Source organism: Pollachius pollachius, assembly GCF_949987615.1.
Source record: "Pollachius pollachius genome assembly, chromosome: 5".
Lineage (NCBI taxonomy): Eukaryota > Metazoa > Chordata > Actinopteri > Gadiformes > Gadidae > Pollachius > Pollachius pollachius.
The window spans coordinates 5,610,297-5,636,380 of NC_136938.1; the positions used below are offsets into that span (position 1 = coordinate 5,610,297).

Sequence of the window (26,084 nt, forward strand, 5' to 3'; positions counted from 1 at the left end):
GTTGCCTGGCAACGGCGTTGAAAGCCAGCAGTGTCTGGGGTCTGAGATTTTCAGTTTTTCCCTCACATACACTCAGTAATTGTAGCCGACTGCAAACCATATTTTTTTTTCTTTTTCTGCCGAGCTCAGGGCATGATGAGAAACATTATGCCTGCGAATCCTCCCCTGCTATAGCATGCGACGGTTCCATGCATTATAGAAGAGACGGCTTCCCATTCTGCTTCATCCTGCCTGCCCTCATGGAGCCGGGGAGTCGGAACTTGGCATGGGCGTTGATGTTGTTGTGGCAGAGGGCAGCGGTGGTTGAACATCTCCGGCTTCGTCCCCAGATGCTGCTCGGTTCACCCTCCAAGACAATGATAGCCGTGAGGTTTGGGGAGAGCAGGACTTGGGGAGGTGGGATGGAGGATGTCTGGGGAACGAGGACTAGGGGTGGTTGGATGGAGGATGTCTGGGGAGCGAGGACTTGGGTTGGTGGGATAGACTCTTAAAGGAGAGTCGATGCGCTGACCTTTCTTCGCGCTGGTCGCGGAGGTCTCTGGCAACTGACGCTGGGTTAAACTGGTGCTCTAATGCCCCCTAGTGACCTCTTGCTTACTGTGCTGTCACAGTTACACACCTATTGATTCATTCGTTCTTTTACTATTCATTCAATTACGACATCTGAGCTCTGTTGGCCCAGCCCAGTGCCTTCTTGTTTTAAATACTTTGAGCGACAAAAATTCACGGGAGAGCTGAACCTATAGCTTTTATACCAGGTCTCTAAAACAAATAGCTTAACCGCAATGACACTTCCTGAATAAATAAAGGTTAAAATAAACAAATATATTATTTTGAAAATATCTCAGTCCATCCCTCCCTCCACAAATGAGCGTTGCATACTGTTCTGCAAGGATTTAACGATGTATTGCTGTGTGAGAGCCCTATCTTTGAACGCAGCGACGAAAGTTTTCGAAAACCATAAACTTACATAATAATAAACTATCTGGATTTAGCGTTTTTTTGTCAGTCGTGATGCAGTTGTTTTTGAAGTCATAGCATACATTATGTATGTGTGTGTGTATGTGTATGTGTGTGTATGTGTGTGTGTGTATGTGTGTGTGTACATGTCTGAATGTTTCATTCAAACCACCCACACACAATTTTGGTGTTACAATATTTATTCCCAAATAAACGTGTTTGTCTAAAAAAAAAGGGTTATGAGGAGAGGATGAGTCTGCCCCCTAGGAGGCAAGGAGAGGATTAATATATCCACTAGGCTCCTAAGGGCCCGATCACAACAACCATTGTCTCCCGTTACCATGGGCAACGACAACAACACGAATGACGACCAGGTAGACGACACGATGGCAGAGGACAGCGCGCACACACACACACACACACACACACACACACACACACACAAACACACCACACACACACACACACACACACACACACACACAAACACACCACACACACACACAAGCACACACACACACACACACACAAACACGTCACACACACAACTGAGTGTGGGAGAGGCAAGCTGCCTCTCCTACCACACAGCTGCCATTACCCTTTGTGTGTGTGTTTATGTTTGTGTGTTTGTGTGCTTGTTTGTGTGTGCGTCTGTCGCATGGTATTGTTTGGGGGTGTGGGGGAGGGAAGGGAGATGGAGGTGAACGAGTTGGGAGTCAGAGAAGGATGGGGCTTTGGGAGGGAGATTGTGGGGGTGGGGGGTTAAGGTGAGCGATGAGGCTTAAGGGGGGGGGGGTCCCAAATCAGGCGAAATTCTTCTTGAGGAAGTTCATGAGTCCGTTGGTGGAGGAGTCGTGGGAGGTCACCTCCCCCGCCGCCCCCAGCTCCGGCTCTATCTTCTTGCACAGCTGTTTGCCCAGCTCCACTCTGATTGGTGGAGAGGAGGGTGAGAGAGACAGAGACAGATGGAGAGAGAGAGAGAGGGGGAGAGAGATGAGAGAGAGTGCAGACAGAGAGACAGATAGACAGAGAGAGAGAGGAACACACAGAGAGAGCAGACAGAGAGAGATGGAGAGATGGAGAGAGGGAGAGAGGGAGAGAGAGAAAGATGGTGACAGAGAGATATGGATAGAGAGAGACAGAGAGAAACAGACAGCGACAGAGACAGACAGAGAGTGCGAGAGAGACAGAGAGCGAGACAGAGAGAGGGAGAGAGAGACCACAGGAATTAGGCGGGTCAGTGGAGGTCATGTGATGGAACAAGTTAAAGTCAAGAGGAATGTTCTGAATGTAATGTTATATTTTGGGAGATGTTCCATAAGAAAAGTTGCAATCAGTCAATGACAGTATAATGTAATGTAAGTAAGATGATATTTTTAGCTGCTTCATATTGTTATGTACAGCTGCATACCAGTAGACTGTTAAATATAGGCTGTGGTGGTGGGTTAAAAAAGGTATACCGCCTCAGGAAAATCTATGTTTTTGTTTCCCTTTGTTCAATGTAACATGTAAACATGCTGCATACATGAATATAAATGCAAATGCACTTAGTTCATGAGGAATATGAAGAATTTCTGTTTACAGAATGATCCCAACTTAGCATCATTTTCTTTTTTTTCATTTCATTTTTCACTCACCCCCACTGGTCAAAGCTGTTGATCTCCCACATCACACCCTGGACAAAGATCTTGTGTTCATACATCGCTGTGAAAACAACAAGGAACAATGTTGGCCACGTTTGATCCAGACTGAAGAGCAGTTCAATTCAATTCACATTATCTAAAGCAGAATAGCTCAGTTAAATTATATTGCTGTTACTATATCTGGAAAACCCTAATGTTTTACAGTATAAATCAGGGGCATTAATATTATAACATGGTTGTGTACTCAACAATCCTGCCAAGGGATTTTTCAGCGAGTAGTGTAAGTTTAATTAGGCGTCAGGGGATACTTTGTATTTGTTAACCACTGACTGTTTCATTCTAAATTTAGCCTTCTTAGTTTGTACCATGATCATCTGTGGCTGAGCCAAGGAAATAATGCTCTCACCAATAAGTGCCCCCAGTGTGTGAGGAGAAAGCTTCTTGAAGACGATTGAGGTGGTCGGTTTGTTCCCTAGGAACACCTACATTGGACAGAGAAACACCAAACAATGTGGTTTGCACAGTGCAATTTATTTGTAGCCTGTGTAGTAACTTGATGCAGTTTGGACACCTAAAACGGCCACTAGGGGGCAGCGATTCGTTATTACTGATCTGCGTTTGGGTGAACGACGTAAATGTCAGCGTGAGCTAATTATGGAGCTACGACGCATAGGGATTGTGAAGAAAATCCCAAATATAATTTACTCAATGTCACGATTAACCAGTTTTTACAAGAAGTCTACTACGAAAAGTAATGCAACGCACAATAAATCAACGTTTTTTTTAACTACAAGGATTCAGTCTTTCCAGGTGATCACGTTCATTGATTAAGGACATGTTCATTGAGGACAGTTTGAGTCTGCTGAACTGACTTTGTGAGGCAGGATTTTGTCCAGGGCATCTCCGCTCAGACCGCTGGCCTCCAGCTCTCTCTTGGCCTCCTCTGTGGTCTTCCCCCTCATCAGGGCTTCCGTCTGAGCCAGGAAGTTTGCCAGCAGGATCTGTTGCACCATAGGGCATAGACTTATACCTCGGACACTACAATCACAGTAGAGCATACCCCACAGCATGAACTATATTTTCGTGTGTACTTGGGGAGGTGTAGATCACCGCTGATGTAATATACAGTAATAGCTATAGTTATCATGGTACCTTGTGGTGCAGGCAATCTCTGACAGGGTGCTGAGACTGGGAGGGGATCAGAAAATCAGCCGGGACCATGCGGGTTCCTGGGTAAAAAAGAGAGACAGAAAGAAGGGAATACTGCTGGAGAATTACAAGGTATGCAACATGCCAGCCAAAACTTGCAAGGATTAAATGATGCAACAAACACATCAGCAATGCTTCCTTGTCTGCCCATCAGGAACGCAGCAATACCAATTGGAGAATGAAAAGGCATCAGAGATTCTTTCAGATACTTGATACTGGACTTTGCCCCGCCGGAACGCAATTGACTTTACGCTTATGTTTTCAAACATGGAATGATTTAAGATGCCTCTTGGATACAGAAAAGGATCAATACTTGTAATTTATTCTGACCCTGAGGAACTTGGCATGAATCTTTGATCGTTGCGAAGTATCGACCGATACTTGGTAGTTTAGTTCTCAGAACTGGCACAGCGGCAGTATTAATTGTGCCTATTGGGTTGGTCCCTCTGTCTGTCCGTCCCTCTGTCAGTCTGTCTGTCTATCTGTCTGTCTCCATGCTACCCTCGGTACCTTGGTGGATGAGCTGGTAGAAGGCGTGCTGTCCGTTGGTCCCAGGCTCTCCCCAGACGATGGGTCCAGTGTGGTAGTTGACGCGGGTACCCTGGTTGGTGATGTACTTCCCGTTGGACTCCATGTCTCCCTGCAGCCACAACACACTCATGCTCACTGACCCAGCTCCTGGGTCTACTGACCTGGCTAAGCGAGCAGGCTCTAGGGTGAAGCTCAGAGGTCAGGAAGGTGAATACTTTGATGAAGGGAAAGGGAATTCTGCGGTGCCACAATAAGAGCACATGGCATACAAAGTCCAGGTTAAAGGACGCACACATTGGGGGTTAAATGTAAGGATAATAACAATCACATGATTGCCGCACACATCTGGAGAACACCATGTCCCAGCATGCATCTCCACGCCAAACTCCAATAAGCACTGGTCATCAGAGATCCAAACCCCCCAAAAACCCACTGAACCCGCCTACACAGTCCAAATACCTGCTTTACACACATTCACAGCAGAAAACCAAGAAACAAACATACATAATTCATGTTTTTCTTATTTTCTCCCGGTTCTGATGTGTGATGACAAGCTCTGTGCTGTAAACAAGTAGCTTGGTAGCTGTCCTCGCTAAACACAGAAAACAGCCTGGATCCATAACGAGTCAGCACGTCTTCTGACAGGTTTACCCACTGCGCTCCCAGCTCTCAGCCACATGCACACACTTCCCTCCTCAATGCTACAGGCGTACACTGCTCCTCTTCTTCCAGTCCACCAGGGGACTTTGTTTTAGTATCCACACCGCCGGTGTTGTGGGACGGCAGGTCATGGAGGGGCACTAGCCCGCGGACAGAAGGGCCCAGCGTGTGGGGGTACAGACCTGCTGGAAGTAGGCGGTGAAGCGGTGCATGTACTGGTCGTAGGGCAGTATGGCGTGGGTCTCGGCATGGAAGAAGTTGATGTACCAGATGCCCAGCAGTGCCAGCAGAACTGGAGCATTCTGGTCCAGGGGAGCGGTGCGGAAGTGGTTGTCCTGTGGAGGGGAAGGCGGGAAAGCGGTCCTGTAATCTGAATCGTCACGTCTCATCACAGGGGGCGCATTGAAAGGGGGAGGCCATGGGATCATGTCTTACACAGGCTCATGCTACTACTTATTCACACTAACCATCCAGTGGGCTCCTGAGAGAAGCTTTTCAAAGTTGTCGAAGCCTGCGGAAAGATGGACGGATGGTGAAGCTTGTATCGCTTGGTTCGTTTATTATGTTTGAATCATGGTTTGGTGGATTGGTTGATTGATTCTGTTGATGTTTTGAGAGGATTTCATGACTCAGTGAGCTTCACGACTCAAGTACTCACCAATGTGCAGAGCGATAGACATTCCGATCGCAGACCACAGAGAGAATCGGCCTCCTACCCACTAGAAGAAGGAATTCCCCGGTGAGAGGAAACTTCAACCAATGACTCTTACAAAAGTCTGTGCAATCATTAAGTATGCTTTACCTGATTGCATGCTGACACCTCAACACAAACACAACAAAACTCAACACAATATGTAGGGACACAAACACCCTGCATGCCTGCCGGGTACCATTTAACGCACATTTAAGTACAGACTGTGCGCCCACAGCAGTTTCCTTTACAACGGCATAAAGGGCACAGGAGAGACGATGTAACCGCTAGTGGCCGCCTGACCTTTTCATGCTACTTCGCTCCTACAGTGACCTCTGCAGGAGAGAAGGTTGTTACCAATAATAACAGACGGGTCGGTGCTCCCCCCGCCCCGACAGGCTTCTGGTTACCCAGCAGCTGCGGGTCAGCGCGTGCGGCCCGTAGCCCACCTCGCGGCTCAACCGTCTTGTCTATTTATAGGCGGCCGGACTGGGAGCGGAGGGGCCGAGGGAGAGATACAGGGGGTGTGGGGGGAGGCCTGGGGGGGAGGAGGGGTTGACTGGCACCCTGGTACTCACATCCCAGAACTCAAACATGTTCTCTGTGTCAATGCCGAAGTCCTTCACTTTGGGCTGGTGGGGTGGGGAAGAGAAAAGGTAGGAGAGAGAGATAGAGGAAGAAAGAGAGGGGGGAGAGAGATTTAATGAAAGAGAGAGAGAAGAGAGAGAGAGAGAAAGAGGGAGAGAGAGAGGGAGAGAGAGAGATGGGGGAGAGATACAATGTGAGAGAGAGAGTTGAGCAATAAAGAGTAAGGAAGGAGCGCGTTATTTCAGAATAATTACATAATTGTTGAACTTTGGACAAATCATCACTTAGTTATTGTACAGTGTGACCCAATAGCACTTACGCCGTTAGTGGAAAGTGCCACAAAGTGCTTTGCAACCGCAGATTTCTGCGAGGGGGAGAGAGAGAGAGAAAGAGAGAGAGAGAGAGAGAGAGAGAGAGGGAGGGAGAGAGGGAGAGAGAGAGAGAGAGAGAGAGAGAGAGAGAGAGAGAGAGAGAGAGAGAGAGAGGAGAGCTTTACTACACACCGTTTCTAATAATGTAGTACAGCAGAGTAGTAGAATAGTTGGAGAATATTCTTCCAATATCCTTGGGCGATACCTACATCTTTGGCATGCTCCAGGAACCATTCCTTGGCAGACTCAGCGTTGGTGATGGTCTCCTGGGTTGTGAAGGTCTGCTCAACGGAGAAGATATGACGATACAGGGAAACACAATGGCAATAACGATGAGACGCACAATGACTTTTAGTACACTGGAAAACAACTGGCCAGCTGCCCCATCCTTTCCTGAGTGGAGGACAATATTGCATCGATAACAAGTCGGGGTTCAGCGTGAGAACAATATCCTGTGCTACCACTTATCATTATGTCGTGCATTCACCCCATTATTACGGTCTGCTGTGGCAGGTCTAATCAGCGCTATCCGCTGTGCCTGAAAGCCTGGAACAGCTGAGCGATGGCACAGACACCAACGTCAGCATTAGCAACACTCAACCTCAGCTAGCGAGCCTCTAAAAAGCACGACACGGCGTCTGATCCATCAGCACAAACCCTCGGGGTCTGATGTTATCCCTGACTAAACGGCTAATTGGACTGTCCTGTGTGGCTTGTTTTGGGTTGGATAATGATTCCCATTGGCGGCTGAGGCCACAAAATGAGCACAAAACACCAACGCTGTGATGCATGAGCTGACGATCCGAACCGAGCACCTTAGACGCGATGATGAACAGGGTGGTCTCTGCGTTGAGCTGGGCCAGGGTCTTGGCGATGTGCGTTCCGTCAATGTTGGACACGAACCAGACGCGAGGCCCGCCTTTGGAGTAGGGCTTCAGGGCCTCCGTCACCATCAGGGGCCCCTTCAGGTCCAGGAATGGAGAGAATATAGAAGAGGTGGATGAGTAGTGGAAAGGGTTTGTGTAAGCACACTGATAAACACATAATGAGCACTGGATTTCGTCAGAGCAGGTAAATAGATCTTTATTTAAAAAAATGCAGTTACAGAAGTAAATATCAGGAGGCAATGCAAACTAGACGAGACTGCAATGGACATGCTTATGCATACAAACACAGACAAAGTACCAATATGGGAAAAGGGATGAAAAACGGGGAACAGCTTCAGTAAATAACACAGGGGACTCCTGTCCCTCTAGCTTCCTGACCACCATTCGATTTCTAGTAGGATTTCTTACTACTGCTATGGTTGCATTGCTTTCAGATTGACTGTTTGGTACTGGAGGAGGAGACACAGGGAACACTAGAGAAGTACATTGGGTTAGACAAGGTGGGGACCACCCACTGTCATACGTGGAAAATATTGTTGTTTCTCTAAAAAACATTGGCTCCATCCATCACCGAAACAAACATACACTCATACTCATGCTGCACTCACCAGATCCGATCCTCCGATGCCCACATTGACCACGTCTGTGATGGCTTTCCCAGTGTAGCCCTTCCACTCGCCACTGCGCACTCTCTGCTCCCCAGGAGAATAGATCCAAAGAACACAATGACCATCCAGGCACCTTGCTAAGATCCAAGTGCAAGTGGATGCTCAGACCTTTGATGGCACTTTACAGGAGATCAAATGGCCATACAGCCAAGGATCTAAATATAAAAATCCTTTTGATTTCATGATGTTGAGTGCTGAGCCTGAGAGGAACATGCAGAGAGCGAGGGGTTGGGTGAACTTCCACTCACGTGGCAGAAGGCCTTCATCTTCTCCAGGACCGCGTTGACGTCCGGCATCACGTCCTTGCCCTCCACCACGATGGGGGTGTTAGAGCGGTTCCTCAGAGCTACGTGAAGCACCGCCCGGCCCTGGTGTCCCAAACACCACCCAGAAGATAATAATGAGACACACAGACAAGATAAAAACACCACCAGAGGATATTAGAGACACACAGACAAGATGAAACACCACCCAGAAGATATTAGAGACACACAGACAAGATGAAACACCACCCAGAAGATGATAATGAGACACACAGACAAGATGAAACACCACCCAGAAGATAATAAAGAGACACAGACAAGATGAAACACTTCCCAGAAGATATTAGAGACACACAGACAAGATGAAACACCACCCAGAAGATAATAATGAGACACACAGACAAGATGAAACACCACCCAGAAGATAATAGAGAGACACACAGACAAGATGAAACACCACCCAGAATATATTAGAGACACACAGACAAGATGAAACACCACCCAGAGAAGACGATAGAGAGACACACAGACAAGATGAAACATAGACACAGAAAAACACTTAGAGCCAACTCTTGGAACAGTTATAAAAGATTAGAAGACTACTATAGTTGGTTATACGTCATGGTGTAGAATATGTCATAGAGTTGGCCTTTTCAATCCTTTCCTTCGCTAACTGAGGACAGAGGGATTGTTGTAAAACTTGTTAAAAATGACCCAAAGGTAGCCTCATCCCATTTCAAACCCAGGAGATCTTTCAGTCCTCCATTTAAGCTCCCACAGCATCCTATTCCTCAGCCATCCTTATTGGTTTCTACGAAACACGACTTAAACAGAGCATTTAGGATAAACTCACGGACACCCAAAGCGCATATATCAATTTCAGTTGAATAATTTATTTCTTCTCCACCACCCCCCCCCCTCCCCCCACCGAACTCCCACACCATCCTCCGGTAATGATCACGAAACCTCGGTCTTCTACCCTGTTTCTGTGGCTACCGTCTACCAGCCCGCTAGCGATGATCCTCTCTGCACGTGCCCGCTGTCCGTTGGCTGTTCTACCATCATGCCCTGATGAACCCCATGTTGTGTTTCAAACCCCCACAGCACCGTGTCTGGGCTGCAGCCAAACGAAGCGTGCAGGTTACGCCTGTCTCCAACTCACTACTCTTCATCTCACTCCACTGACGCACGCCGAGGCCGGCCCGTAGGGTCTTCAAAACAAACCAGCCTCTGATGAAACCTCCCACTGGGTGGAGGCAGGGATCTCAGTCCACATACTTCTCATGTCAATCCCTGGGAAGCACTTTGAGACACTCCCGACCTTAACATTAACCTGAACACAAAGTGTTTCTGGTTGACCTGTGTTTGGTTTTGACCCGTAGCATTCACTTTGACTTTGACCTTTAACTTCTGACCTTTACCAACGAACGGTGACTTAGAGTCCTGTATCCGGCACTAGTTGGACTGGTCAAGTTTCTAACTTTAATGGTTTAATGATATAATTGCTGATTGATTTGTGGTACTTAGTAAGGCTGTAACATGGTGTTCTGGGGATCATGCGCTGTGGTTCTAGGAAGAAGAACCACAGGTTTGTACAGTTTGGTGTGCAATGCTGCACCTCTGTGAAGTTTATCTTGTCTCCGGCGAACATCTTCTCTCTAGCAGCCTCCACACCTCTTGACTTGGCCTGGAGACAAAACAAGAACATCTGTTGGTGTACCTTGAGCTAAATTATAAATGTATGTACACACACACACGCACGCATGCACGCACACACACACACACATACACACACAGACACACACACACAAACACACACACACGCGCACACACACACGCACGCACGCACACACAGACACACACAGACACACACAGACACACACCGACACACACACACACACACACACACACACACATAGACTAGAACACACACACACACACACACACACACACACACACACACACACAAACGCACCTATGCATGCACAGACTTAAAACCATGTGCATGTGCTTGTTCCAAAATGTGTATTTCTCATGCCAGCCTCAGAGAAGATGAACTCCTGATGAGAAGCGTGACTCACCAGCTCCACCAACATCTTCTTGACCTCATCGGTGATAAGGTTCTTGGAGTAATCCAGCAGAATGTCTCCATCCTCAGTCTTCAGTGTTGTGCTGTGATCACCGGATCACAAGGAAGACATAGTAATGCAAACGATTAAACAATACAACAATAATAACCAGAACTGCGATAGCCGTGATATTAACTATGCCATTATTAACTGTGCGATAATGTAGAGTCCTATGTTGTTAAACCAAAACAAACACAGTACAACAGCTGTTCTATTTAATCTCCCGCTGAAGTGATATGAGTGATAGCATCATTTTCCACATAGCTGTCACCAGAATACCTTTTTTAAAAAAACTGTAACCAAACACTGATACTCTGCATGCTGTATGAATTGCATCCCTTGTTTGGCATTGAAAAGCCTATGATTATCAAAAAAACAAACACACAGCATCATTGATGGCAAACAGATACCTGAACTTGTTGAATCTCTCCTTGTCAGCCTCAAACATGTGCCTCAGGTTGAGGTTCAGGTGGTGGGCTGTGAACCACTGCTGCAGCTTCTGGAAGTTGGGATCTTGCGTGAGGCCCATGTTGTCTGTGTGCGGGGGGGTCTTGCCTCGGTCGGTGGTCGGTGGTTCTGCTCTGCTAGCCTGGCTGGAGTGGCAGGGAGCGGGCCAGGGTGAAGCCTTTTGAAGGGTGACCTTTCTGACGCCCGCAGGCAGGTCCCGCCCACATGCCACCCTTAGCTCCTGAACGCTGCATACCACTCGTCCACTTCTCTGCCATCCGCCCCCGTGGCTGGGAGAAGGTCAGCACAGGGCCGGCTCGGTTCAGTCGACAGACGTGTGTAAGCTCTTTAAGTTATTGATAATTATGTTCGGTCAAAATAATGAACTACTGCAGCCGATTAGGACTTTGATAGCCCTGTTGATCAGACATGAGGACCTTAATGTTGTAGGCTGTACAATGCAATATACATTTACACGTAGTGTTTATATGCCATGGATAGGCATTATCGTGAGAGCTTGTTTTGTAATGTTATTATAAATAGATTGTGTAAGTGTTTGTGTTTGAGTCATTTATTTTGGGTACTTTTTTTGGGCAAAGAAATTAGATTCACTGGGGAAGACCATAGACTATGAAATCGTGACATGACCACAGACTGTAATAAAACGGATAGGACATGCAACCTCAAATAATAATCTTTTGTCGCCCTCACGTGGTCTACCTGTATTACAATCCTACTGTCAACCTAAACTCGGCCACCAGGTGGCGACGTCATCCACACATTACCAGTTAACGCAACAGTGTAACCACAACTTCCATTTTTCTAAAACATTTCCAAAAATGGTCCACACTTAGTCCATATATAGCATTTATCACACCAGAAAAACAAACGAATGACGTTCTCACACGTCTCACACGCAAAAATGGGTGTCAACGTTGGTCCATATCTCCCATGTGCTCTGGCGCCCCCTGCGGTCAGACGAGGAACCGCCGCCTCCCGCGTACACACAGACAGGGCTTCGCTGTCAAGAGGGTGGACTCCCAGCGCCGAGGTGAGCGACGTGCTTATTAATTAACCTGACTTACACTTGTTCTTATATTTTAGCGATCAGCGTTGTATTGCACCGAACACAATGGCGTCGGCCCTGCTCGGCCTTTGGAGGGGATTTCAACCCGCATCCAGCGCAGTTGCCTGTTAGTGATCTCTCTCTCCGCTAAGAATAGTGTCGCAGAGAGCTAGCTCGTTAGCTTAGCCTTAGCCCCGCTAGCCTTCCAGCCCCCTCTAGTACAGAGTCTACACGTCCAGCTAACCGGGACCAGCTAGCGGTCCACCTCGGCTGTCTGTCAACCCCGGGGGACAGCAGGACGGACAGGGGGTGCAGCAGGTGTGCCAGCCTTTGTTCCTCTAACGTGTTATTGGGTTTTTGTATTTGTGCTTGTATTTGTATTTGCAGCCATTGCACGGGAGAGGTCTGGCAGTGGAGGAGGGTGTTCTGGGTGTTCAGGGCGTTAAAGGGCCGTGGTGGTAACAGCTTGCGACATAGTGTTCCCAGGACTGGGGCAGAGGCATCTCGCTGAGTTTCGGTGAAACTGGCTCACTGCGCTTGCGGGGGATTCCTTTGCACTTTCCTGCTAAATAGTGGTCTGGTTGTTGACTGTGTTGCAGCAGGACTCTGTCATCAGGTGAATGTCATCAGGTGTATGTCACCGGGTTTCTTTCATCTGGTGTATATCAGTAGGTATATATCATCAGGTGTGTAACATATGGTGTGTGACTCTCTTGCGTTGCCCAACGTATTCATTCTAGTAACGGGATGACCAGTGCTTCATCGGGGGTTTCGAAGGGGATTCACCTGGTCGAAGCATGTAACGTTGGTTTAGGGAGCTGCAATGCGAGTCCATGCAAATGTCAATCATTTCAAAATCCAACCTGTAAATTATAGTAATCGACGTAATGAGTATATACGTGTCGCCATTGCATCCGATTCCCCCCACCCCTGACTTTGGGTTAATTTTGAGATGTGTAGTGTTTGTAGTTTATTAACGTACTGCGTGGTTGCACTAGTGATAGTATTTACTTGTTGTGGATGGTGGTTCTTAACATTGTAATAAGGATAACATGACACACTTCAGCTGGGGTGCCTGTGGTCAAACTGAAGTCCTCCGCCGCTGCCCTGCGTGCATGATGAGAAACCAGGGGTTGGGTTGCCCCAGAACCCAACCCTCAGAGAAACTTCTATTCCCATGGTTTTGGGAAATGTCAAAGTAGTGGGGGCGTTGACTGCATGCGGGGAAGTCGTTTTGCCCTTTGATGATGTACAATTATAATTTGTACTCGATGTTATTTTATGAAATGTTGAAATCAGGGCGAGTGAGTTTGCCATCTTCTAACCACTAAACGGTGTTCCCATGTTTTTTTTAGAACAACTTCTTGTTTGATGTGATGAGTCAAGATGCAAAGTATATGACGAGTCCTAACATGACTAAAGTTACAATGTGACTGTCTGCTTTGAGAGCTGATAAAACAAGTTTATTATGTGCAATGAAAGATTACTTTTCAGTTTTCATAAAACCAATAAACACGGCCTAGGCGGAGGGGCTTAGCTGTAATTGGTTTGGTGGCCTGTATTGGAGTCCCATTCAGCGCCATGTCTGGGTCATTATCACCCCAGACCGGCGCTTGACTTGGAGTTGTTTTCGTTACTGTTATTGAGCCTCATCACCAAGCGCAACACCTTTCCTCAGTTGCACACTGAAACCGGATGCATGTGGGAGGAAGTCAAACCTAGAGTCACAAGGTCTCTGTTTGCAGTCCCCTGAGGGTGGAGGTGGTTTTGGTGAAGGGAGTGTAGCACAAGCCCATGCTGTAGCGGCTCTGTCTCCGCAGGCCAAAGTGATGTTTTCCTTCAACAAAGCCGCTTTCTAGTTTATCTTGCGGTGCGGCTTCAGAATTTGCAGCGGACTGTCACAATGGAATCTTTGATGGGTGGGGTGACCGAGGTTCGCGTTACAAGGAGGCTGTATGCTGCAGTAGAGTTTGAGTTTTACTGTTGTCTAGTATATGTACCATGTTAGTTATGAGAAATCATACATATGCTAATGTATCTGTTGTCTCTGTTGTCTATATTTTATTCTGATTTTTCCTTGGGGAAAATGTGAAAGAACTCATGCATGCATTCCCTTTGTGTATCATGGTTCTACATGCTATGTTCCCTGAGATAAACTCTCAAATAAACTGAGCACCATGTGAGGGTGATGTCATTAGAAAACAGGTGTAGCTTTATGTTGCCTTCAGGCCTTGGACATGGCTTCCACTGTCCAAACACCTTTTCTCAAATTAACGATGTTTGAAAATTATATTTAGAAATTTCTGGAAAAGATAGGGGAAAAAACAATCGCACAGAACAGTTTTCAGGGGGATTTATAAGTGTGATATTATATTTAACACGCATATTAGAGATAATATGGTTTGCATGTGACACGATACTCCTATTCAAACGACCCTGAACTGCTGACTGAACACTAACGCAATGGATTAGATCGTTAACGGGCCCCTAATTTGTTAACTTCTTTTTCAGTATCTCAGTGTTAATGCCAAAGCTGTAACACTGACACTTCACAATTACACCCTAAGTACTCGTTAGTCATCGTTACCATGTCGATCGGTCAGGCTTTTCATTCAGATGGTTGCGGGAATAAGTGGAAGAGGAACAGCAGAGTGGAGAGAGGCCTGCTGGTCCATGGACCGCAGGCTGCTTGACTCTGCTCTCCGCCTCAGGGTTTGTCCCTGACGGTCTGCAGACACCAGGCCGATGTGGACGGACGTGTCATTCAACAACATTGGGCTGTAGGACTTTAAACGGGCTTGGTTGATACGCATTAGGCAACAAATGTCCAGAAGTCTGTCTCAGCGGTGCAATCTGCAGAGAAGGTGATGGTGTGATCTGAGTTTGACAGAAGATACTGAACACTGTTGCAAGCATAGGAAAGACATAGCCCTGGAACAGTGCAATGACGTTCTGCCAAAGAGCATGTACGAATGGAGGGCTCACCTTTGACCTGATGCAACATTGTGTAGTACTTCAGAGAGTTGACGATGTTTTACAAGTCTTATTTGCAGAACAATCAGACATTCAGTCTCATAAGGACATTAAACAGGGAAACTATGAGTGGACTCTTGAACATTAATATCATATGTTGGGTAACACCACCCAATTGGCAAATAGTTCTCCTGCCTTTGTCTTCGAGAAGTAAATGCATGCCTTTTGCTTTCCCGTTGTGCAAGGGTTTTCCATCAGATGGACATGCGTAATACAACACTGTTTTTGCCATTCCCGCCCAGTAATTGACTTTGCTCTGTGTTTTTGGTTAAGGTTGCACAGCTGTTCCCTCTGCTTCTTAATGAAAGCAATATGCTGCGCTTAAAAACAGAAAAGCCCCTTTGTTGACGCGATGCAATGTCAGTCTCTGGATGAACAAGACTTATGGGGTCTTCCATCATTTGAAATCTCTTGTCAGTGAAGCCAGCTCCGCTCGTGTGAGCAGCCAGCTTTTGTTTTCCCCCTCAGCCCAAGACTCCAAGTGAGATGCATTGGCTTTTGTGCACAGTGGAGATGACTGCAGCGCTCAAGAATGCAGGCTACCTTACATCCCTCCAGTAATGTGACACCTAGTGCATTTTCTGTTCCTTTTTTAAAACTCATCCTATTATTGGAAGTTCCTAATGCAGCTCACCATTGCTTGCAGCGCCGGTATGGATTGCGCAGGGCGTCTTGCTCAAGGGCACTTAAGCAGCCATGAGAGGCTCGCTGACAACTGTGGACTTAAACACAACAGGTACTATATTTGAAGAGCGGTCAAGATACCACACCTTCCTTTTCAAGTTGGCCTGTGCCACGTTCATGTCATGTTTCTTTTCAATGCATGGAAGTTGCAAAAAAAAAGAAGGGTTTGCCCTCTTGTCAACAGATGCTTACTCTAATCCTAATTTATAAAGTTAATGGAAACGTGCTTTAAATGTGCAGCTCTCCGAACAAAATAAGAAACTTGCCAAGCAAACAAGCGCAAACAAAAGTCTGCATCTATGCGTGTCAAACATTCCTGGCGCCACTCAACAAAGACACAGAGTAGATTCATTAAAGGTGCAAATCATATGCATGTAAATTGCTCCTTTCATGTTGATAAAACCTGATGAGCCGGCTCTTCATTAGTCAATTGTGTTGTTTTTTGGGGAAAAACAGCCCAGATTGATCTTCCATGCTTCACATCAACTTGACTTTGACTAGGCCGCCTTCTGTCAGGATGGCTGGGATCCTTGATACTGGGTCGTGGTTAAAGGCACAGCAGCAGGCGTGTAGCACTGGGTACAATGTGCTTCCACTGCCATTAGCCTCGTACCAGTGTTCTTTGTGAATGGAGCTGACGTCAGATCAGAGGCCTTTTCGTGCGTTTTTTTAAACCGGTCGGATTCCCCAAACACACTGAAACCTGAAGGCCGGTTGATCGATGGTCGATGGATTAATCTCAGGTGGTCAAGGTGGGCAAGTAAAGCAACTTTGAGACTGAGAAAAGCACTTTAGAAATCTCATTTATTATTATTATTAGCCTTCTCCTTCTCCTTGTTTATTGGTCATGTTCGTAGTATCACGTTGACTAGGGCTTTGGGTCACCCGTTGATATTTGAAGAAAAGGAGGATTTCTCCCACCGTCGTAGTTATTTGTATTTTATTTCGGACGCTGTGTGTCCAGCAGAGCGACGGTGTGGATGTTGAAACGCGGGCTTACGCGGGCGTCACAGACCTGTCCCAGACTTCAAGCCTGTGCTTTGTTCCAGCAGGCCGTCTGCTATTTTTATTAGAGCCATAAGCTACTTACAATGTATGCTATGTCATAACAGGTTAACCTGATATTACCCTGCCTAGTGTCGGGTAACAGCCTCCTCCCTAATGGCTTTTTCTTTATGTTTCTCTTTCTGTTTTTTGCGTTATGTCCATTCAAAGATCTACAGATTGGCATTGTGATATGCACAGAGTACTATCTGTCGACTAAAAACAAATATTTGTCGTTGCTTAAACGAGAGGCAGAGACCACGACACAAGCAACACAAATTCAGAATCCATAATTGTGTGTGTGTGTGTGTGTGTGTGTGTGTGTGTGTGTGTGTGTGTGTGTGTGTGTGTGTGTGTGTGTGTGTGTGTGTGTGTGTGTGTGTGTGTGTGTGTGTGTGTGTGTGTGTGTGTGTCAGGCACCGTGCCTCGTGTTGAATGAGCAAGCCAAGCCTGAATCACGCTGCTGTCACACAGTTGCTCTGGGCACTTGTTCCCCCATTTGCTCTGGTCTCCCAGGCCTGTCTGCTGACCCTGGTCTCCCACCACATCCTGGGGGAATACCCCGGTGGAACCAGCCGCCACGGAAAGCTCTCTTGTGTTTTTAAATAAAGGGGGCCGGGGCATGCACTGCCATTCACATTACCAGCATTTCTCTGCAGACTGTTTCTAGGTTGTGTTGGTTTGTTCGTTTTCATTCCTCGCAAATTCCTTTGCTTCATTTGAAAACAGATGTAGAAGAGGGGGCTTTTATTCTATATTACTTTTTATGGGGGGGAATTGTACCTATTTGGACGACGGGCCGTCTAAACGTGTCCCATCTGGGGCCACTGGGCAGCTGTTTTGCTCCGGCAGCGCTGAAATAGACTTCACGAGTGGGCTATAGTTGGGCCTGTGGCTGGAGTCTCAGACCAGAGTGTGGCTCTCAGCGGCAGCCCATAAGGAGCTGTCAGGGTGTGCAACAGCTGGGCCGGCCGCTGTGCGGGATCCACCCCGCCGGGATGGCTCACAGGCACCCAGACACAGAGACACGGAGACGGAGGGACATGGAGGCAGAGGGAGACGTGGAAACACAGGGCGAGATGGATGGCTATTGACACAGAGCATAACTTATGGGGAGATACAGCGAAGGGGAGTTTTCCATTGTTTGCCTTTGGTACGGCTGTGTTTCGCTCCGAGCACGCTGTCAAAGCCAATTTTGTACTCACTCTTGTCTGTGGGGATTCGGTTCGGTATGAACGCCCCAAAGTGAAAATCTATACCTTGAGAATCTATACGATAACCGCAAACACTGTGACTGCCGTTATTCTCCAAAACGACAGTCAACAGTGTTTTTACGTCTATAGTTATCTGGAATTGGGTATTTCGTATACTCCGAAAGCCATTGAACGAGGATGGAGGGTTGGCTGCTTGCGACGCAGGCCATTGATTTGCTTTTTAAAAGTGAAACCTTTTAAAAAGGTTTCACTTTTTAAAAGTATATGTCAGATTGGCCTGCACGATAAATCGTTAGAAAATCGCGATCTCGATTCGCCCCTGTGTGGATTTAAGTTTTAAATTACTTCGATTATTTTATTTTTTTTAAACTTTCATTTACAGGTGTGTGGACTTGGTTTAGTAGTTTTAAAAGGCCAGCAATTAAAGACAATGTGCTGCTATATGTACAAAATAAATCAATCCGTTTTTGATACTGCACTTTAATCAGTTATTAAGGGCCATATGAAACACAACGTGCTAGAGGTGCCAAAAAACTATGTTTGGTACTGCCATGGTGATATCAATTCTAAGCTAAAAAAAATCGTGATTCATATTTTTCCCCGAATCGTGCAGGCCTAGTGTCAGACTAGTGTCAGTCAGATGCATACACCTTAAGTGGTCCAACAATGTACTCCAAACATTTCCTATTGATTTTAATATCGGATGCGAGTTGGTTGGCCTGGAAACCATCATCACGTCACTTAACATCCTGTTTCGCTGCACGGATCATCAGGTCGATCAGGATGTAACCGGGCAAATCAGGGACTGTGTCGTATATGATGACGTAACCGTGCCAATCAGGGACTGTCGTGGTTGATGACCTTACTGGGCCAAACAAGGACGTGGGTGATGATGTAATGGAGGGCGAAAAAGCCTACTTTCCACTGAGTGAGCTCCAAGGCAGTTTGCATAGTAAAGGCGCTTACTCTGCGAAAAAAAAAAAAATTCTCGCTGTTCTTCCAACTGAATGGTAAAGCTGATTGGCAGAAGTTTGTCTGTCAGGGCAAATGACGCCCTGCCATCGATGTGGGCGAAGTGTTCCACAATGCTCGGTGTAGCGAAACTGAATGAGAGGTCCCGTGACCAGGATGGTCTCCGGGCTAAGTATCGTGTTGTCCCTATGAAAACAATTATGGCTGCTGTGGACAATGTCTCAGAGCCCCCTCCCCCTCCGCCTTTAATTCATCGTCAGTTGTCTGTCTGTCCCCCTCTGTGGCGGGACGGTTCATAGACGCAGACAGGAAAATCACCGTCGCCGGCGGGACAGTGCCGTGACTGGCGACAGATCGGGCGCCCCAGGAAACCCAAGCCCCCTTTCCTGTTGAGCTCCAGCAGCTGAGCCACCCGGCTAGCCGCGGGAAGCAGGGCTAACATTACCACCGAGAGTGGCTGGAGGCAGAGGGAAGAGCGCTAAACCTCACTGGCGCGAGGCCAGCAGTGGAGCCTGCGCTCCTATCACATGTGTTTGTTTGGGTGCTACGGCTAATGGGAGATGCTAGCTGGCTGCTAGTGTGTGTGTGTGTGTGTGTGTGTGTGTGTGTGTGTGTGTGTGTGTGTGTTAGTGTGGTTGTGTGTGTAGCGCTGTCTTTCTGGCGAGTCGCCAAGGCTGCTAGCTGTACTGAGAAGCTTTCTGCACTCATTAATATTGATGGCGAGTCTGTTTGTATTGGGAAAGCCTCTGCTAGTAGGCTATTTATTCTGACTGGAACTGGAGCCGCGAGCTACTCTGTGATAGAGGTACACGGCTGAAACTGGTCTGTGATGAACCAGCCAAGATCTGGGCTACTGCCTCTGTAGGTCAATAGTCTGAGCTGTTTGTGTTCTGCAAACTAATAACACTGGTCCCTGGTCAGACAAAACTTGATATGGCAATTTTGAGGCATAACTTTATGTAGCAACAACAACAAAAAACGGCACATAATTCTATTCTGTGCAGTCGTTCATGTTTACATGAAGGATGTTGACGATGGCATTCCTGAGTGGCAGGATTTGGAACAGCTGAGAATGCGGTTCCATACTGTAGATCAACAGCTGTCTCCCGAAAAACAATGGCTCAGTGTTCGCCGTCCTCAAATTAGTCAAACGCGATGGAATGGACATTTCTGGAGTTCACTTGTCACTTGGCTGTCATGTGTCTGCCGTTGATGGAGGTTGTCTTCTCGGTTACCTTGTTGTTTTACATGTTTCTTCCTGCTCGTATCTGGGTTACTTTTAAGGTATCATTGAACGACCAAAGCACATTGAAAAAAATCGTCTTTCAAAAACGAAAAACATCAAGAAACCGCCAAGAAAGTTACCATGAGTGTATTTTTGGATGTTTGTTTGGACAAACATTGTTTGGATGTTGAGGTGATTCAAACAGGAATATACTGCACATATGGGCATGTGGACGTCAGAACGGCCCTGATTTCAACAAGCAAGAGCAAACTATACACACAATCGATCTCCTACAGATTCTATACGAGCACTAGTAAAACCTTAGCTGTGAGACTGAAGTAGCCAGTCCTTCTCCCTTCATTACATTGAAACGAGCCTAGCTCCTGAGCGTCAATGTGTTCTGTATGAAACGAGTCCAAGCATCTTGGCTCTGATGTTTTCCCCCCCGACTCCTGTCTCTCCACCTAGTTTCCCAAACGGCCATTACGTTGTTGACAGTGCCGGCTAGCCCCTGTGTGGTGTCTGGCGCGTCTCTCACTGCGGCCGTAATCCCTGGGCTTTGGGAGCGGAGGGCCACTTGTTTGCACTAGTTAGCCGGTGTGCCGTCAAAGCCCTGTGCGTTGCACAAAATGACAAGCGCATGCCGTTTCCATTATTCCAAGGTTTAGCGCCAGCGCAGAGGTAGAGAGAGAGAGAGGGAGAGAGACAAACAGAGTGAGCCATTATATCACAAAAAGGGACGCAAGGTTTCTCAGAAGAAAGAAAGAAATAAAAACTAAATCGGCGTTGTTTTGGGAGATATTGCGAGCGTGAGTGACTAAAAAGCTTCGCGTTTAGCATGGAACCGTCGGTTTGGAGCGATGGAGCGATGGACCACTGCCCACGCACTCTCAAGCAAGGCATGCCTCTCCTTTGGTAGGAGGTTGCGTGGCCCCTGGAGCACCTAGACCGAGGTGCGTGTGTGTTCAGACCCTGACCCTTCACTCCCCCTGGGTCTGGTCTCCTTGGCGACGGCTGTAAATAATGTGTTCCTGGTGGACCTGTGCGGTTGTATAAGACCAGGGGAAGGAAGAAGTGGGAAGTCCGCTGTTCCCTTCATGACGAGGTCACCGGTTTCCCTTGGCCCCGCCGTGTGTGTGTGTGTGTGTGTGTGTGTGTGTGTGTGTGTGTGTGTGTGTGTGTGTTCTCTCGGGGGGGGAGGGTGGGGGGGGGCAGCGACAGACGGCAGCATTGAGTGTTTGCTGCTCTCACTCTTTTTTTTTTTTTTCCTGGAGGAAGGAAGCCGGATTTAAAGGTCACTGGAACATCTGTAACTAACGTGTGTGTGTGTGTGTGACGGTCAGCAACACGGCCGCGGTGTCGTGGTCACTCACGCCAACGCGCTGAAGCCCGGGACTCTAAATCCCGGGGTCTTTGGTCTCCGGTCCTTCCACCCGGCTCCGGGAATGACTCTGGGAGATAACAACGTGTCGCTGTGGGCGAAAAACTTTCCAGAGCAGCAGAGCCTGTGGCCGCACCAGGCCCAGAGTGTGTCCAGCAGATTAGTTCTGAAATGTTGATGTTTTCCTGTCCGGTGTCGGCGTGTGATTGCTCTAGTCTGCGTCAACAGACGCAACCCACGGACAGGACTGTGGAACGAGATGAAAGATTACACGTTGCGCTTGTTTTCCATCGTTCTTTTGAAAGTTTGGTTTGTTCTGCGCGGGCCTTATCGGCGTTCAAAGCACGCACCACCGACCCAACACGGCTTACAGTTTGGGAGTGAAACGCTCGAGTAATTTTGAACAATGAGGAAAGGATGCTTTTTCTATTTAGTTTCACGCTGGCACTGAACTCCCTTTCCTTCCAGCGTTTGAAACGCGTTCACCCGAGGCGACCTTCCCGATCACTCCGCTCCACAGCCATTCTCTTTCCAGATATCCCACAGTAAACATAAAACATGGCTTGTTGATGAAAATGTTCTCCTTAATGGAGCTGGCCTCCTCTCAGCAACAGATCGATGCGTTAAACGCTTCTCGGCGTCGCCATCAACTCCGCGGTTCATAATAATAATCTCACGGGGATCAGTTTCTGATGACTGCCGCTTCGGTGACGCAGGCTGCATCCTAGATGTTCCTCAGCGTTCATCGTGACATGGGTTCGAGGGGGAAATGCACAACAATACACAGTGCAGGACGGGCGGTCTGGTCAGCCCACGGCGGGGTTTTGTGAATGGGTGTATTGTGACTCATCCAGGGGTGAATATCAACAGAGCCATCAGTGTCTGCTGTCCCCACCGCTGGCAGAACCCTGGCCCTGTTCTCATGAAACCTGCCGGTGTCAGGAGGTCTCGGTGCGAGCTCCAGCGCCTGTTGTAGCGCACTCCACCTCCACCCTAACCACCTCCACCCTAACCACCTCCACCCTAAACACCTCCACCGCCTGGACTCCTCTGGAAGGGCCCAGTGTTTATGAGGCTCTGGTAGCAGGCTGCAGAGGGTTTAGTGAACATCGTGGCGAGAGAGGATTGCTACGGTTTTAGCTCTTTCTGTCTGCTTTAATAAATAAAAAGTTGTTAAATTTAAGTGTATAACGTTTTAAAGTGTGATGCCATACAAATTCTATCTTTTACATTCCCTGGAACATTTAAGACCTCATAAAATGTCAGCAAAAGCAGGTGTCCGCGAGTCCGAATCTTGACGTAATGACGATAACCCCATGAATATACCTCTGCTACTGCTCACCAGACCCCCCCCCCCCCCCCCCCTGTGTGTTTCTCTCTCCTTCTCCCACAGGACATGACCTAGAGGCCTTACAAGATACAGTTGTGCTTCCGTCGCCGTCATCTGTGTCTGCGGAGAGAGCCCACTGGTATTCCTGGTGAGTATCAACTACCTCAGCCAGGCGACCCCGGCACACCCTGCAGCAGGCCCAGAGCCCAGCGGAGACCCCAAGGGACGTCCCGGAGCTCTGGTGAAGAGACACCCTCCCAAACGGACACGCGCGGGGCCGTAGGAGAAGCCTCGCTGGCCGCCGGTTCCTGGATGAAACGCTCCTCCTCCTCCTTCTCCTCCTCCTCCGAGGGGTGCTGAGACGGACTGGTTCCGTCGTCGGGGCGCTCCTGGTCACACGGGGCCGTCCGGGGCCCCGCCACGCACCGCCGGTGGTGTCGCTCCTCCGCTCTAGTTAGCGTTGGCTTGACCGGCGACCACCTCCGCTTATCTCAATCGTACCCTTTTTTTTTTTTCACGGCAACTTTTTAATAGATGAGTTGTTGTTTTTTATTTGCGGTGATATATAACTACATCTAAGGACATCTATGTGAATATACCGTCTGCGTATTTTCCGCTTCCGTCGTTCAGAAGGGCCACCTCTGGAGCCTCGCACTCCACTCGCACGCTGAATCCTAGCGCTGCCGTGCGACTTCCCTCGTCCTCCTTTATGCCCCACGGCCCCGACCCGACCCCAGGGGCCCTGAAGCGGGCGTCCAGGCCTGTAGCGCGCCCCCGGTGCGGCTGATGTTGGCTGCAGCAGGGCTGCATGCACCACGCGCTCCGAGCCCCTCGGTCCGCCCCCCCGCCGGCCTCCGTGTCTCCCGTCGTCCCCGTTCAGCCCTCTCTGAGATGAGCCTCTGGCAGGGGAACTCCTGAGGTGTCCTCTTACCCCGACGCGAATAGCCGCCCGGTCTCCCGTCGCCTCCTTTTGTACGCCCCCGATTCGGAATCTCCCCGGCCCCCTCCCTCCCCCCCAGCCCCAGAGACCACCAGAGTCGTCCAGCGCCACGGCAGCGAGCGGTGCGGTCGCTCCCAGTCGTATGTACAGTTGCAGCGCGCCGGACGGCAAGATGGACTACAAGCGGCGCTTTCTGCTCGGCGGGTCCAAGCAGAAAGTCCAGCAGCAGCACCAGCAGTACCAGATGCCCGAGCTGAGCAGGACCCTCAGCGCCCCGCTGGCCTCCTCCCCCTGCTCCTCCGCGCCCCCCTCCATGGGCCCCGGGGGGGGCGGGGCCCCGGGCGGCTGCCTGCCCCCCGGCCCGCCCTCCGGCACCACCACGGCGGTGGCGGACATCCAGCAGGGCATCTCCAAGTACCTGGACGCCCTGAACGTGTTCTGCCGGGCCAGCGCCTTCCTCACGGAGCTGTTCAGTGGCGTGTTCCGCAACTCCCACTACTCCAAGGCCGCCATGCAGCTGAAGGACGTGCAGGAACACGTCATGGACGCCGCCAGCCGGCTCACCGCCGCCATCAAGCCCGAGATCGCCAAGATGCTGATGGAGCTCAGCGCCGGCGCAGCCAACTTCAAGGACCAGAACGACTTCAGCTTCCAGGACGTGGAGGTGGGTGCTCTGCCCGGGGTTAAAGGGGGGGTGTTAGGCCACCAGGGGTGACTGGGATTTAGCCGTGACAAGCCGTTTAGGAAATCGGCCTCTTCTGACATCACAAGTGGGCGTGTAACGGCTAATCACACTCACACCTGTGGGTATGATACGTCACCTTTTAAAGGGGTGATGTTATGCCAACAGGTGTGAGTGTGACCCTTTTCCTGTTGCTGTTCCTGTTCCTGTCCCTGTGCCTGAGGCCCCGTCCACACGGAGCCGAAACGGGCGAAAACGATTCCGGTTTTGTTTTATGCAGTTCAGGGATATCTCGGTAAAGACGGAGCCGTTGCGAAACCGCATCGAGCTGTAGCAACGCTGTAGTAAACATTCAAGGCGCTGGTTCTCCACAGAAAAAAGTGGAGCGCATACAGCCTGAGCGCTGTATACAAACATTCAATCAAGAGGAGATTCAACCTTTTAAATTGAGCAGAAATACTTTTTAATGTACAGTTAGTAATTACATTTATCAAGGGGCTTTATTTAAAGCTCCCAGAAGAATTTTAAAGCTACAAAAAAAATTCAACGTAACTCTGACGTCCCCCAGCTGGTGGGGGGCTAATGACGTCATCGTTCGCGTTTCAGGGGTCCACACGAATCCTAACACGAAACCGCATAGGTCCGGATAGATCTGAAACCACCTCCGAGGGTGGTTTCAGAAATGTGCGGTTTCGGGCACCGGATTCGCCGGCTCCGTCTGGACGGTCGGCCGAAACGCACAAGACTTTCACCAAAGAATCGGCTCCGTGTGGACGGGGCCTTAGTGACATCAAAAGTGAGAGTGTCCATCCAGGTGTATGCTGGATAGATCTACCCGTCTACCAGCCTACCCAGCTCTCCCTGGGGTTAAAGGGGTGGTGTTAGGCCACCAGGTGTGAGTGTGATTAGAAATGACAAGCTGTCTTGAAAACCTGCCTTTTCCTGGGGCAAGTGAGAATGTCCATCTAGATGTGTGCTGGATAGGTCAGTCTACCAGCCTACCCAGTGGACTGCAGCAAATGTTGCTTATCTATCCAGGCATACATCTAGGTGGACACGCACACTTGGGATGTAAGAAGAGGCAGATTTCCCAAACGGCTAATCACACTCACACCTGTTGGTATAATATGTCACCTTTGAAGGGGTGATGTTATGTCACCAGGTGTGGGTGTGATTAGACATGACAAGCCATTTTGAAAACCTGCCTTTTCCTGTGCCCTAGTGGCATCACAAGGGAGAATGTCCACTTCAATGTATGCTAGATAGATCAGTCTACCAGCCTACCCAGTGGACTGCAGCAAAGGTTGCTTATCTATCCATACATACATCTAGGTGGACACGCCCGCTTGTGATGTCACTACACAAACTGCTTGTCATGGCTAATCACACTCACAACCGGTGGCATTATATCACTGCTTTAATGTATTGAACATGGTGTTGACGTGTGTTGAGGAACGCTGATCTGT

General features: G+C 48.6%; 2 protein-coding genes across 3 annotated transcripts in view; one reads left to right on the plus strand and one right to left on the minus strand.

The window, feature by feature from the left end:
- Nucleotides 1-1,763: 1,763 nt before the first annotated feature.
- gpib (glucose-6-phosphate isomerase b) lies at nucleotides 1,764-11,129 on the minus strand (the record flags this gene model as incomplete). Its single annotated transcript, XM_079736023.1, has 18 exons — nucleotides 1,764-1,887; nucleotides 2,598-2,664; nucleotides 3,010-3,085; nucleotides 3,476-3,604; nucleotides 3,756-3,832; nucleotides 4,323-4,452; nucleotides 5,186-5,338; nucleotides 5,471-5,514; nucleotides 5,662-5,722; nucleotides 6,273-6,326; nucleotides 6,602-6,646; nucleotides 6,863-6,934; nucleotides 7,469-7,615; nucleotides 8,149-8,232; nucleotides 8,457-8,576; nucleotides 10,090-10,158; nucleotides 10,553-10,643; nucleotides 11,011-11,129. 18 exons carry the CDS (start codon nucleotides 11,127-11,129, stop codon nucleotides 1,764-1,766), a joined length of 1,662 nt encoding a protein of 553 aa, XP_079592149.1.
- Nucleotides 11,130-12,042: 913 nt separating this feature from the next.
- Nucleotides 12,043-26,084, plus strand: part of garre1 (granule associated Rac and RHOG effector 1) — a 36,362-nt gene continuing 22,320 nt past the window's right edge. Inside the window, exons 1-2 of one of the 2 annotated variants that reach the window (XM_079736995.1) lie at nucleotides 12,043-12,098; nucleotides 23,060-24,600. In XM_079736995.1, coding sequence (XP_079593121.1) covers nucleotides 24,079-24,600 — 522 coding nt within the window. In that variant the 5' untranslated portion in view covers nucleotides 12,043-12,098; nucleotides 23,060-24,078. Of the gene's footprint in view, nucleotides 12,099-12,326; nucleotides 12,432-23,059; nucleotides 24,601-26,084 lie in introns of those variants that run through there. The other variant, XM_079736996.1, reaches the window with a different exon arrangement.